Here is a 13,685-nt window from a genome sequence, read left to right on the forward strand (position 1 = left end):
CGGCATTTTATGTTTGGTTGGTTGTTTTTGTTATTTGACTTTTGAGTTTGTATTTGAATGAGATCATAACATTCTGATTTATGTAGTATTTTTTAATTTGGATGATATTTTAAAGTTTATATTAGACTATAATTATGTTTTAATATGTTTATTTATATTTTATTTATTATTTTATTATAAAACGATTTTTTGCTTCAACCACGGTCGAATTGGTTGAATCTATGAACCAGTAAATTAGTAGTTAGAGCAGTTCGATGATCGGTTCGATTTTCAGAACCTTGGTTAGAGGTGATTGTGTAGTAGCTCTTGGCAATACTGGTACCCCCTATTTTAGAAACGGTAAAGTGAAGATGTAAAGAGGTTGAGACTTCAACGATGCTGTAGCCATTCACACACGTTTTCTCTTCTTTGTTTCGCCAGTAAAGAAGAAGAGCAACAACAAAAGTTGGTTGAAACTCGAAACGTTGTCGTATAGAAGATGAAAAAGTGAAAAACCCTAGCATAGGATAAATTGAATGAGGGACGATTGTAGAAGATGATGATGAATTTAGGATTAGGATTCTAACATCGGGATTGATTTGAGTTAATTTAATAAACTTATCTGCTCAGCATCAACGTGGCTAAAGTTTGGGATGTGCTGTAACACTTAACATTGAGATGACGAAAGAACGAACTTGACCAATGCAATTGTCTTTTAGCGATTATTTTGATTAATTTTTTTTGGAGACCAAATTGAAAATTGGATAATTCTTCAGAGATGATTTTGACTATTAACTCATTTTTAATTCTTCGAAATAAATGACTTTTGGAAAAGTGATGAAAAAGTCTTTTCGCTTTTCTAAAAAGTAAAAAATAAATAAGTATTTGTTTGGACGCTATTAAATCGATAAAAAAATTATTTTTCAATGAAAAAATATTTTTTTTTATTTTTTAGTGTATTTGGCAAATTTCTAATAATAAAAGTAAAAGCACTAGCAAAATAAAAAAATATCTTTCTTTGAGAAGTTACAATTTATATTTTTTTTAAAAGATCTTTTTTTTTAAAAAAAAGATATTTTTTACATAATAAATAAACAAAAAATTACATTCATCCTTTTTTTTGAAGTAAAAAAGTTCAACACAACAAAATAGAGCAAAAGAAAAAAAACAAAAAGGTATTTTTATTTTATTTTATCCAAATATTATTAATAAATAAAAAAATATTTTTATATGAAATATCCAAATATAAAATTACTTTTATTTTTAGAGTAAATACCCTTTTTTGCCCCTGTCCTTTTTGGAAATTGACTACACGCCCCCTAACGTTTATAAATTACCAAATCGGCCCCTATCCATATACTCCGTGATACCAATTAGCCCTTCCGTTGATTTCTCCGTTCAAAGTCATCGAAAAACGCTGAGGTATAAGGTGCAGCCCGTGACGTGACGTTGGATCATCCTGCGTGGAATGTTCTGTGGGTATTTGGACAATTAAGCCCCTGCACACTCAGCAAAGCAGCGTCGTTTTGAAAAGATTATTCACATTGTGCAGACTTATCATGGGTTCAGGCTTATACAGTCTAACAAAAAATTATTCACATTCAATTCATATAGAATTTGCAATTACAGAGCAAATAAACCCAACTCTTAACCTTGTCCATGCATTATTTACAGCAACACAATATACCCTAAAACACTACAAACACAATTGCTGTTAACAGAATTAACATTGCCAGTATAACAAATACACCATGGGTATTACTACATTTTTTTATTTTTTTTTCATATTCATTCTCAATCTTAAATTTCAGTTGCTCCAATCTATTCTCCAGCATAGCCATTCTTCCTTGAACATCATTGTTATCTTCATGCCCAAAATATTTAGCAATGAGTTCGTCCAGCCAAACAAAATAGTTGCAGTGACGTTGCTCCGTTTGCAATCGCCATTATAGTGAATACAACTTGTTAAACAACACAAGAAGTTGATTACATAAACTGAAGATGGATGCACACTTACACGATAGTAAGAACAACCCAGGAAGATTCTGTCCGGGTTCTTGGCTGTCTCAGACTCTTGCATGATTGCATACGTGCCACACTTGCATTTAAGGTGCTGAAACTTGGCCTTCATACCCTCACTTGCATTGCTACTCGAACCCACCATAGTCTTCCTCCAGACACGGCGTGTGTTAGAGGTTGAAGATTGCTCTGGATCGCTCATGCTTGAGGCACTAGTGTTAGGGTTCAGAAATGGGGAGACTGAGATTTCACCCAAAACGAGCCAAAGGGCTTCGTTTCAAAACGACGCCGCTTTGCTGAGTGTGCAGGGATTTAATTGTCCAAATGCCCACAGAGCATTCCACGCAGGATTATCCAACGCCATGTCACGGGCTGCACCTTACACCTCAGCGTTTTCCAACGACTTTGAACAGAGAAACCAATCGAAAGGCTAATTGGTATCACAGAGTATATGAATAGGGGCCGATTTGATAATTTATAAACGTTAGGGGACATGTAGTCAATTTCTAAAAAAGACAGAAATGAAAAAGAGTATTTATTCTTATTTTTAAAATATATTTTAAAAAGATATAAATCATATAATTAAAAAAATATATATTTTTAGAGAATGGCGCACAAACAAACTTAAATAAAAGATTGCCTTCCCTGCCTTCCCTTCTCGCTCTGCACTCATCGCCTGGTCTATGCCCTATCCAAGCCAAATACCCCCAAAGTCTCAATTCCATTAACTAAAATCCCCAGTTCGTAATCCCTAATTTGATCACCAAATCAAGAAGATCGATGTGGGCAGCTTCCTGCCTTGCGTCATGCTGTGCCGCGTGCGCATGCGACGCGTGCCGGACGGTCGTTTCGGGAATCAGCCGCCGTTCAGCGAGGATCGCCTACTGCGGCCTGTTCGCCTTCTCCCTCGTCGTCGCATGGATCCTCCGCGAAGTCGCTGCTCCTTTGATGGAGTCTCTTCCTTGTAACTCTTCGCTTCTTCAATTTCACTTTTTCCCCTCTTTTCTTTATTTCTTTCCAGTCGTGTTTGTGTTTTACAATTTATTTGTTTTAAGTTTTTTTTTTCTCGCTTGTCGAATGTACCAAAGATGTGGCAAACTTTGAATTAATCCTGATTTTGGCAATTTCTGTTGGACATTATGTTTTGTTTGATCACATTACTGATATGTGTATTACTTTTTGGGATTTGAATGAAATTTTATTGTCTTTCATTTTTAGTTTTATTGTTTGTTGTGGCAATTGCATGTGCAATTTTTGGGCAGTACGTATAGTTGGAAACAAGATAGACTCACTTGATTGGTAACTGATGAAGTGAGAAATTGAGGGTTTAAATCACCTTGAATTTATAACTTCCATCATATCTGACCCCAATATCTTTCAAGGTGATTAGAGTAACTTTTTCACCTTGCCAACCTCCTCACTTGGAGCTTGACCCTTTTGATCATTATAAGTGTTAAAAGGTTTATTTATGAATTCTGAGATTGATTACTGTCAAAGTCAAATAGTTTGGAAAGTATTTAGTTGGATCATTTTGAAAAAAATTATCAATTTATCTCTGAGATGGATTTTAAATCTATGTATTTCTTTTGTTAGTAATTTGTTAGGGACTTGGGTATTATGGGTGCTCAAAGTCTCACATCGAGTAGTATGGGATGCTTGATGTTGTATATAAGGAGAGAGGTTCTTCCCCGTTAACAGCTAGCTTTTAAGGTGTGGTTTCCCACTTTCCTTAGATACCTAACAATGGTATCAGAGCGTGGTTGTCGGCGCCATGGAAAGGGCTACCTATAGGCTGGATTAAGGTGAATACCGAATACTGATAGACCGTAGCAAAGTGGCTACCGTTGGGTCAGTGTCAATAGAGTGAAGCCGCCGTGGACGTCGGCTCTCAGGGCCGGTGTATTGTTAGGGACTTGGGTATTATGGGTGCTCAAAGTCCCACATCGAGTAGTATGGGATGCTTGATGTTGTATATAAGGAGAGTGGTTCTTCCCCCTTAACAGCTAGCTTTTAAGGTGTGGTTTCCCACTTTCCTTAGATACCTAACATAATTCTTTAGAAATTAGCTTTTGTCAATGATCTCTGTTATTTTATGGAACCCAAATGCTTACTTTTTCGGGCTTCCTTTTTCATCTCCTGACGTGTTATTGCTAGCAAATAAGTGGTTACTGGGTTGATGATTTTGCTTAGGTTAACTGGATGGTCTGATATGATGATGACAATGTACTAACTCCTTATTATGTGATGAGGTGTGATGAGGAAACTAATGTACTTGGTACTTGTTGTAGGGATCAATCACTTTAAACATACCCCTAGCAGAGAATGGTTTGAAACAGATGCAGTTTTGCGAGTTAGCTTGGGGAACTTTCTCTTTTTCACTATTCTAGCAGTTCTAATGATTGGCGTCAAGAACCAGAAGGATCCTCGTGATGGTTTGCATCACGGAGGTTGGATGATGAAAATAATTTGTTGGTTCCTTCTGGTAATCTTTATGTTTTTCCTTCCAAATGAGCTCATCAGCTTTTATGGTAAGTGTTTCTTCTAAAATTTTTTTATCTATTTACTTGAGCTGATTCCTTATAACTTAAGTAACTTGGCTACCAGGCGACACTAAATTTCTTGATTGATATCATATATGAGGGCTTATCACACACTTAAAAGTGTTGGTTTGAAGAGCCTGAGGTTATTGGAAAATGGACATTGCATCTTGAATGAAAAGTGGAAAATGTAGATAAAGATTTTCTAAGTTGTTTAGCAAACTGGAATACTATCAATTTATTGCTTTAAGTCCTGAATATTTTTTTCCCGTAACTAATATATGAATGCTTAAATCATCCTATGGCTTTCTTTAATTTCCCAGTTTAGTGATTCCTTCTTTGATCCATGTAAAGATAACCCAATTTTTAAATTTGCTGTTGACAATGTCACACTGGCCCCCCTTTTTAACCCCACCTTGAGACTGCTTATGTAAGCTTTTGAATAAATCTTAACTTGATTGGTAAAAGCAAACAAGACAATATGCTAAATGTTGCAAATGAGGTTGTTGAGATGGATTAGTGGGAAGACAACTAGATAGGATTATGAATGAGTACACCATACAAAGTGGGACAACGCCAATTTTAGGGATGGAAAAGTCTCCTCTCAAGTAGTTTGCATCTATTTGGAGAAGACCTTTAGAGATCATACTCCTAGTAAGGTGATTGGACTAGACAAAGGAGTTATATAGCTACAGAGACCCAAAAAAGTATAGGGAGGATTATTAAGTATTTATATGCTAATTATTAAAGCATGGATATGATTCTTAATAGAGCCTTATGGCCTCATTTGATCTAACCTTCTGGGACAAGGTGTAGTTGTTGCCTAGTTTGACAAGCCTTTTTCCTATAGGTTTTGCATGTAATTTATTTCATTGTTTATGATTATCTTGAAGTATGTTCTCTTTGCAGAAACCATATCAAAGTTTGGCTCGGGTATGTTTCTTCTAGTTCAAGTTGTGCTATTGTTAGATTTTGTTCATCGATGGAATGACACCTGGGTTGGATATGATGAACAATTCTGGTTAGTTTTAGACGTTGTTTGACATCTGTGATAGCTGTGGCTTTTCTTGACATATATTTACATGAGGATTTTCAGTATTTAAAGGTTCTTTTCATACAGGTATGTTGCTCTGTTTGTGGTTTCACTTGTTTGTTATGTGGCTTCATTTGTGTTCTCGGGAGTTCTTTTTCACTTCTTCACACCATCTGGACAAGACTGTGGAATCAATACCTTCTTTATTACAATGACCCTCCTTCTTGCATTTGTTTTTGCTATTGTTGCTTTGCACCCTGCGGTAAGTTTTTGACTTCTCATTGCAGTTAACCACTTCTAATTTGGTGTCCTTTTAATATATATTGAATGCTTGTTTGTTAGTTGTCTTTTCCTATGATATTTGATATCACATCTTGAAACTTGGGAGGTTCTAAAGGTTACTGTTTCCGTTTTCACTTTTAACTTCAAAACAGGGAAAAATATTATCCTGTGCAAGTTCATATGTAATCTGTTATTCTGTTATGGTGTTATGTTCTAAACCTGGTCTTATCTGCTGTTTTTATCATATCGATTCAATTCAATGTTTGTTATGGATTGAGAATTTCATGAAGATGACATACGGTCCTTCCTGTTGGCTTAGGATGCTATTGAAGTTTTAGATTTGGTTGAAGGATTAATTAGTGGATCATAATCTTGTATGCAAAAATAGTTTTATGCTATATAACAAATATGCATAAAAGTATTCATGATTGTAGATGTAAATGTGTCTGCAATTGAGGTCTTTGAATTATTTTTGTATACAGGTAAATGGGAGCATTCTGCCTGCTTCAGTAATTTCATTATACTGTACTTATCTCTGCTATAGTGCATTGTCTAGTGAACCCCGAGATTACGAGTGCAATGGCCTTCACAAACACTCAAAAGCCGTTTCAACTGGCACCCTTACTTTGGGCTTGCTTACGACAGTTCTATCTGTTGTGTATTCTGCTGTGCGTGCTGGATCTTCTGCCACAGTGCTTTCCCCACCAAGCTCTCCTCGTGCTGGTAAATTCTCAAAATCTAATATTTGTCATGATATGCCATGCTCATATTCATTAGTATATATCTGAACATGGAATCCAATCATATGGATATATGATAGCCGTGAAGCTGAATTTTATTTTTTGATGTTGATGCCATGAAGAACGTAACTATTTATAATATTGTACTTGATGAGCATCAATTCCCCACGATATTAAATATCTGCCGCCATTATGGTGATTATGCAGGGAAGCCTTTGCTTCCGCTGGATGGAAAGGAGGAAATTGAGAATGAGAAAGCAATGCCGGTTACATATTCATATGCCTTTTTCCACTTGATTTTCTCTCTTGCGAGCATGTATTCTGCAATGCTTCTGACAGGTTGGTCAACTTCTGTTGGAGAGACTGGGAAGTTGGTTGATGTCGGGTGGCCTTCTGTGTGGGTTCGGATTGTCACTTGCTGGGCTACTGCCTTGCTCTACTTATGGTCACTTATGGCGCCAATTATGTTCCCAGAAAGGGAGTTTTAACTCTAAATGCCATTCTCCCCAGTTTCAAGGTTTATGGGGAAAGGTTGTGTGTAACTTAACATATTTGTTGCAGATGTGTTGCCTTCATTATCTGTAATTAAATAATATGTATGGTATGCATCTACGTCACATAACGGGAGAAACGTGTGTTATGAATGACAACTTTGAATGGGGTGTGTATGGTGAAAATATTTGTACCCCGAAAAATTACTCTGCATGTCTCCCAGCATCCTTCGCCATTCCTAGTTTCTAAACAAAGCATGCGAAAGGGCCATATCTGGGTTTGTGGCCCTCTTTAAAGGAAGGTTGCCGATAGCCTTTTCAAAAATAATTATGATTTGAATCTTATTTATTATCCAAAATTATAAATATTCTCATGAATTGTGATATTTTAAATGTTGGTAATGCCATGGATGTGGTTGGAATTTCAGTTTCAGATTCCTACTTGCTTCATTAATTTTGGGGGAAAAAGTATTAACTTTAGTTTGATTCAACTTATGAACCATTGAGGAGAAAAACCAGTATGAAATGATTGCTTTGGAGGGGGATGGGAAAATTTTTAATTTTGAAAAGAGTAAAGTGATAAATAAACTCTTGAAAATTTATACTTTGAACATTAATTCTTAAAGAAAAAAAAGTACTTATGAAATCTTCTACGATAGTAGGCATGGACAAGTTATTTTAAATTAAGACTTTTTATCCTAATCATACGAGTTAATTTGAAGGTAATGGGTTTACATTTGTTATTCTAAAGGATTTTATTGATATTTTTTCTTTTTCAGAGGTTAATGTGTTTCATGTTAATTTTTTTAGGAGTTTATGTGTCACTTTACTCTTTAGAAAATCATTAACGAAATTGAAAAAAGGAAGCAATATGGTGGTCGGTTTACAAGTAACAAAAATTATTTGAGATAACTAATTAATCTGGGCAGTTTCATCAATGGAGCTACCATGAAAATTTGGATGGAATAGTTTGCTTTGTTCATCAACTTCAACATCATCACCAAATCTGTCAACAAATGCAATTGCCTCAATTCTACAAAGTTTCGTCTTTTTGAGAAAAACCTGTTACTAATAATTAGATTTGATTTTGAGGGGAAGCTATCAGTATTTTAAAAAATAATCAAAATTTTTTTTTGGTATCATAATAGGACTAAAGGGATGCCCAAAGACTACTAATTATAAACTAAACGGGATAAGGTAGTCCCTTCTTCATCATCAGTTAAAATTCTAATAACCTCTCTAAAAGGTGTATCCAACAAATAATATCCTTTCTCAAGATCTAAACTAATCTGAACTAGGTAGTCAATACATCTATTTCCTTTTTAGTATATATTTACCAAAAGAACATCTTAAGTTTTCTTTTTTGAGCAACTAATACTTCTCAAAAAGGCATTAGAATGTTTGCTAAAATTTCCTTCCCCATTAATTTTGCTAATCACCGCTTGAGAGTCACACAGCACTACCAATTTCCTAATGCCCATAGTCCATGCAAGTTCAAGCCCTTTCTCGATGCCACAAAGTTCTGTCTTATACGCCAAACAACTCCCAAAATGAAAGAAACCTGCTGCCCATCTTTCGTTTGCGTCTTGCAGCAGGCCTCCGCAGCCAGCTTTGGCTGCGTTTCCGTCCCTTGAGTCGTTTATGTTTAGCGTTGTCCACCCTGGTGGTGGTGGAGTCTAACTAATGTGGATCTCCTCTCTTTTCTTTGTAGTAATTCTTCTCCTCCTCCTATTGAATGCTTCTTTTGATTCTTCCACACTTTTAGGATTAACTTGTGGGTTGGGAGGATCTTTGATAATTTTGTTGATTTACTTCTCTTTCTCATGTCCACATTTTCAGCAAATAAAGATGAAGGTTTCTAGCTTATTGTGTCTTTGGCTTTGACCCAATTGGTTATCTAAATTGAGAGTCATCCATTGTTGCACGTTGTTATTGTTGAAGAAATCCATTGCACTTTCGGGTTTGATAAGTTGCATCCACGTTCTTGAAACCTTTCGGCAGTCTCTGATGGTGTGGATAATGCTCGCTCATTTACATTGCAAATTGGGCAGATTTCATTACCCCCAAATAGACGAGCTCTTCTTTGGTAAGTTAAAATTCTCCCATGCATAATTCTACAGATGACCGTTTTGGACTTTTGAGGTTCCTCCCACTTCCAAATTTTTGTCGAATGATTTTGATTGGGTCTTGTCCAATGTTGCAGAGCTTTATATGTAGGGATGGCAACACTTCCAAATTGGTTGCAGAGTTCGGGCCGGGTTTTTAGCGGGGCGAGGACTTGGGGCGGGATCGGGTTTAGGTAATACCCAATCTGGTATATATATAATTTTAGCGTCCTGCTAGGGAGCCAATGGAACTCTTAACCTTTCGGATCTAGAGCTCTAATACTATGTCATGATACCACTCATCCCAGAATCTTATGCTGATGAGAAAAGATAACACTAATGGTTATATCTCTAATACTCTCTAAACTTCCATTGTACGCATTGTACAAATATTCCATTGGCTCCCCATAGTTTTCCATAATTTTAATATTGTATCATATTTAAGTTTTAAATTTAATTTATGTTATATATATGATTATGGTTGTATAAATTTTGAAATTTAATTTTATTTGTTGGATTTTAATAATTATAGAGGCGCGTAAGGCTGGCTTAGGGTTCAACTTTTTATTGCCTACAGATAAGAGCATAGCATGTTGTTATTGTAGGACGGGGTGGGATCGGGTAGGGCAAAAACCCGCCCATACCCGCCCCCATTGCCACCCTTATTATATGTGGCTCTTATAGAAAAATTCTCATCTTCTGTATGTCTCCAACCAATTCTGTTTTCTTCTCTATCATGTGATGGTGCTGGTGAAGCTAGAATCTTCAACACATAGTCTTTTGGTAGGTAGTTTTTGAGTTTGTTTGTGTCCCAATTGCCTGAAATATTAGTCCATTCCCAGACTAAACTCTCACAATCTATTGTTGTTTGGATTGCAAATTCCAATAGGTTTCTAGTATCATTTTAGTGCGCATTTTGAGAATATCCACAACTGAATCAACAAGTGCACTGGGTCGTCCAAGTAATACCTAAGGTAAGTGAGGATCGATCCCACGAGGACTAATGGACTGAGCAACAATGGTTGGCTGATTGGTTTAGTTAGGCAGAAATAAAAGTTGGTTTTGTGGGTTTCAAAAGCATTAAACAATATATCAAGAGTAAAAGAACCAAATAATGCGTTTGGTGTAGAAATCAATGAGAGAAACAATTAAGGTAATGGAGATGTTTACTTTTTCCGGATTAAGTTTTCTTACCAACTATTTTAATCATGCAAGATGCATTCCATATCAAACTGTAGTTGACTAAACCCTATTCTCTTAGTAGTTTAGTCTCCTCTAACCTTTATCAACTGCCAATCTCTTGGTCACTTAATTCCGATTAGAGGGTTAAGTTCAAACCTAGTTTATGACCACAAAACCCTAATTATCTAAAGCTAAAATGGATTATATGTCACATATCCTGATTAGTTCAAGTAATTAGCAATTTAGGAGGAATTTAATTTCAAGCTGTGTTCAAGTGAGAGACTTCTCCCAAGGATCACAAGAACGCATCTAGAATAAGGGTCATACTCTCGTTCCACCCAGATTCATAAAATTAAGAACGGAAGTACTCCTTGAAATTGAATGAGTACATTAATTAAAATGGAAAAATAATAGTCTTAATCCATAGAAATAAATAGAGCTCCTAACCTTAACCAAGGAGGTTTAGTGGCTCATGACTTATAGAGAAAACAAGGGTTCCGAAAAGTAAAATGTGCGGAAGTGAGAAGATCACCCTGAAGGGTGAATCTTTTCCCTTTTATATCTAACCGAATTTGATTTGAAAATAAAATAAAATAAAATAATAAATCCTAAAACTAAGTAAATAAAAATTCCAAAAATAAAAGATAAGATAACAAATAAAAGCTAAATCCAACTAGAGATTCTCCAAGAGTGGGTTTTCAATTCAGACTGCCTGTCGCTAAACACCAGTTGGGCGTTTAGCGCCCATAAGAGGCATAGACATTGCTGTTTTATAAGTCTTGCTAGCGCCTTCGTTGGGGACTTCTCGAGACACCAGTTCAGCCGGGGTATAGGGAGTTTAGAGTCTTTGTGGTAGAGGCTAGAACCAAAGGCATAGCATTCTTTGATCCAGAAGATTCGACCTTGTCTGTGGCATTTTGAGTAGGATCATTGATGAGCAGATAATTTATACCCTTTTTGGCATTATTTTTACATAGTTTTTAGTGTGATTTAGCTACTTTTTATTATATTTTTATTAGTTTTTATTTAAAAATTACATTTCTGGACTTTACTATGAGTTTGTGTGTTTTTCTGTAATTTTCAGTATTTTCTGGCTGAAATTGAGGGACCTGAGCAAAAAACTGATTCAGAGGCTGAGAAAGGACTGTAGATGCTGTTCGATTCTGACCCTCCTTCACTCGAAATGGATTTTCTCGAGATTCAGAAGACCAATTGGCACGCTCTCAATTGCGTTGGAAAGTAGACATCCTGGGCTTTCCAGTAATATATAATAGTCCATACTTTACCCGAGAATTGATGGCCCAAAATGGCGTTCAAAGTCAGCCTAAAACTTTCTGGCGTAAAACGCCAGAACTAGCACCTTTTTCGGTGTTAAACGCCCATTCTAGCACCCAGGGTGGCATTTAACGCCAACTTTGGGCATATGCACATGAAAGCTTGGAAGCTCAGCCCAGACACGCACCAAGTGGGTACCAGAAGTGGATTTCTACACTATCTGTACTTAGTTACTCATTTTCTGTAAACCTAAGTTACTAGTCTCGTATAAAAACTACTTTTAGAGATTCATTTTGTACCTCATGACATTTACACTTCATATTGTACCTTCTACGGCATGAGTCTCTAAACCCCATAGGTGGGGGGTAAGAAGCTCTGTTGTGTTTCAATGGATTAATGCAACTACTATTGTTTTCTATTCAATCACGCTTGATTCTATTCTAAGATACTCACTCGTACTTCAATATGGAGAATATGATGATCCGTGACACTCATCATTATCCTCAACCTATGAACACATGCCTGACAACCACTCCCATTCTATCTGAGCTCAACGTAGTCATTGGGCGACAGCTTGAGTGCGTATCTCTTGGGTTTCTAATCTACAGACCGAGTCCGAAGGTTAGAACCTTCGTGGTATAGGCTAGAACCAATTGGCAGCATTCCTGGGATCCGAAAAGTCTAAACCTTGTCTATGGTATTCCGAGTAGGATCCGGGAAGGGATGACTGTGACGAGCTTCAAACCTGCGAATGTTGGGCGCAGTGACAGTGTGCAAAAGGACAAGGGTCCTATTCCGATGCTAGTGGGAACCGACAGATGATTAGCCGTGCGGTAGCTGTACCTGGTATTTTTCATCCGAGATGAGAAATCCGACAGTTGATTAGTCGTGCAGAGATCTTACCTGGTATTTTTCATCTGAGAGGATCATACAGCTTGCCATTGAAGGAAGCCATGCGTGTTTGGAAAAGAAGACAGTAGGAAAGTAGAGATTCAGACGACAGAGCATCTCCGGAACCTCAACCTTTTTCTCATTACTGAATCACAAGTACTATTTATTTTATGTTATTTATTTTTCATAAATACAATCACTCTTATCATTAATCTCCTGACTAAGATTTACAAAATAATCATAGCTTGCTTCAAGCCGATAATCTCCGTGGGATCGACCCTTACTCACGTAAGGTATTACTTGGACGACCCAGTGCACTTGCTGATTAGTTGTGCGGAGTTGTGAAAAGTGTAATCACAATTTCCCACACCAAGTTTTTGGCGCCGTTGCCGGGAATTGTTCGAGTTTGGACAACTGACGGTTTATTTTGTTGCTTAGATTAGGAAAAATTTATCTTTTTAGTTTAGAGTCACTAAAATTGAATCTTCTATTATTGTTTTTGGTTAAAATTTTAAAATCCTTATTTTTTTTTTCTAAATTATTTTCGAAAATTTTTAAACCAATAACTTCATGATTTAGTCTTCTGTTTGAGTTTAGTTTCATGTTTTAAGTTTGGTGTCAATTGCATGCCTTTATTTTTCTTTCAATTTTTCGAAATACATGTTCTTAGTTCTTTCTTAATCTTTAAGTTGTTCTTGTTTATTTTCCTCTTTTGATCTTTAGTTTTTCTTGTTTTGTGTCTTTTCTTGTTTTTCTTGTGCATTTTCGAATTATTAGTGTCCAAAGTATAAAAATTTTTAAGTTTGGTATCCTTTGTGTTTTTATTTTCTTAAAAATTTCCAAAATTTGTTCTTGGTGTTCATCTTGATCTCCAAAGTGTTCTTGGTGTTCATCTTGACATTCAAAGTTTTCTTCTTTGGTTTCTTTGTTTTGATCTAAAAATTTTAAGTTTGGTGTCATTTTATTGTTTTTCTCTTTCCTCATTAAATTCAAAAATTCAATAAAATATCTTTTCCTTTATTTACTTGTCATTTTCAAATTACCTGTACTATTTTATTATTTTGATTGAAAAATTTTAAATTTGGTGTTTCCTTGCTAAGAAAGTTTCAATCTTCAAATTTCAAAATCATATCTTTTTCAAATCTTTTAAA

General features: G+C 35.9%; 1 protein-coding gene across 1 annotated transcript; it reads left to right on the plus strand.

The window, feature by feature from the left end:
• Window positions 2,629-7,352, plus strand: LOC107648819 (probable serine incorporator). Its single transcript, XM_016352633.2, has 6 exons — window positions 2,629-2,962; window positions 4,287-4,526; window positions 5,445-5,556; window positions 5,656-5,830; window positions 6,333-6,573; window positions 6,798-7,352. The coding sequence occupies exons 1-6, from the start codon at window positions 2,779-2,781 to the stop codon at window positions 7,076-7,078; spliced, it is 1,233 nt and encodes a 410-aa protein (XP_016208119.1). The 5' UTR covers window positions 2,629-2,778; the 3' UTR covers window positions 7,079-7,352.

The sequence above is a fragment of the Arachis ipaensis genome, chromosome B06 (assembly GCF_000816755.2).
Source record: "Arachis ipaensis cultivar K30076 chromosome B06, Araip1.1, whole genome shotgun sequence".
Classification (NCBI taxonomy): Eukaryota; Viridiplantae; Streptophyta; class Magnoliopsida; order Fabales; family Fabaceae; genus Arachis; species Arachis ipaensis.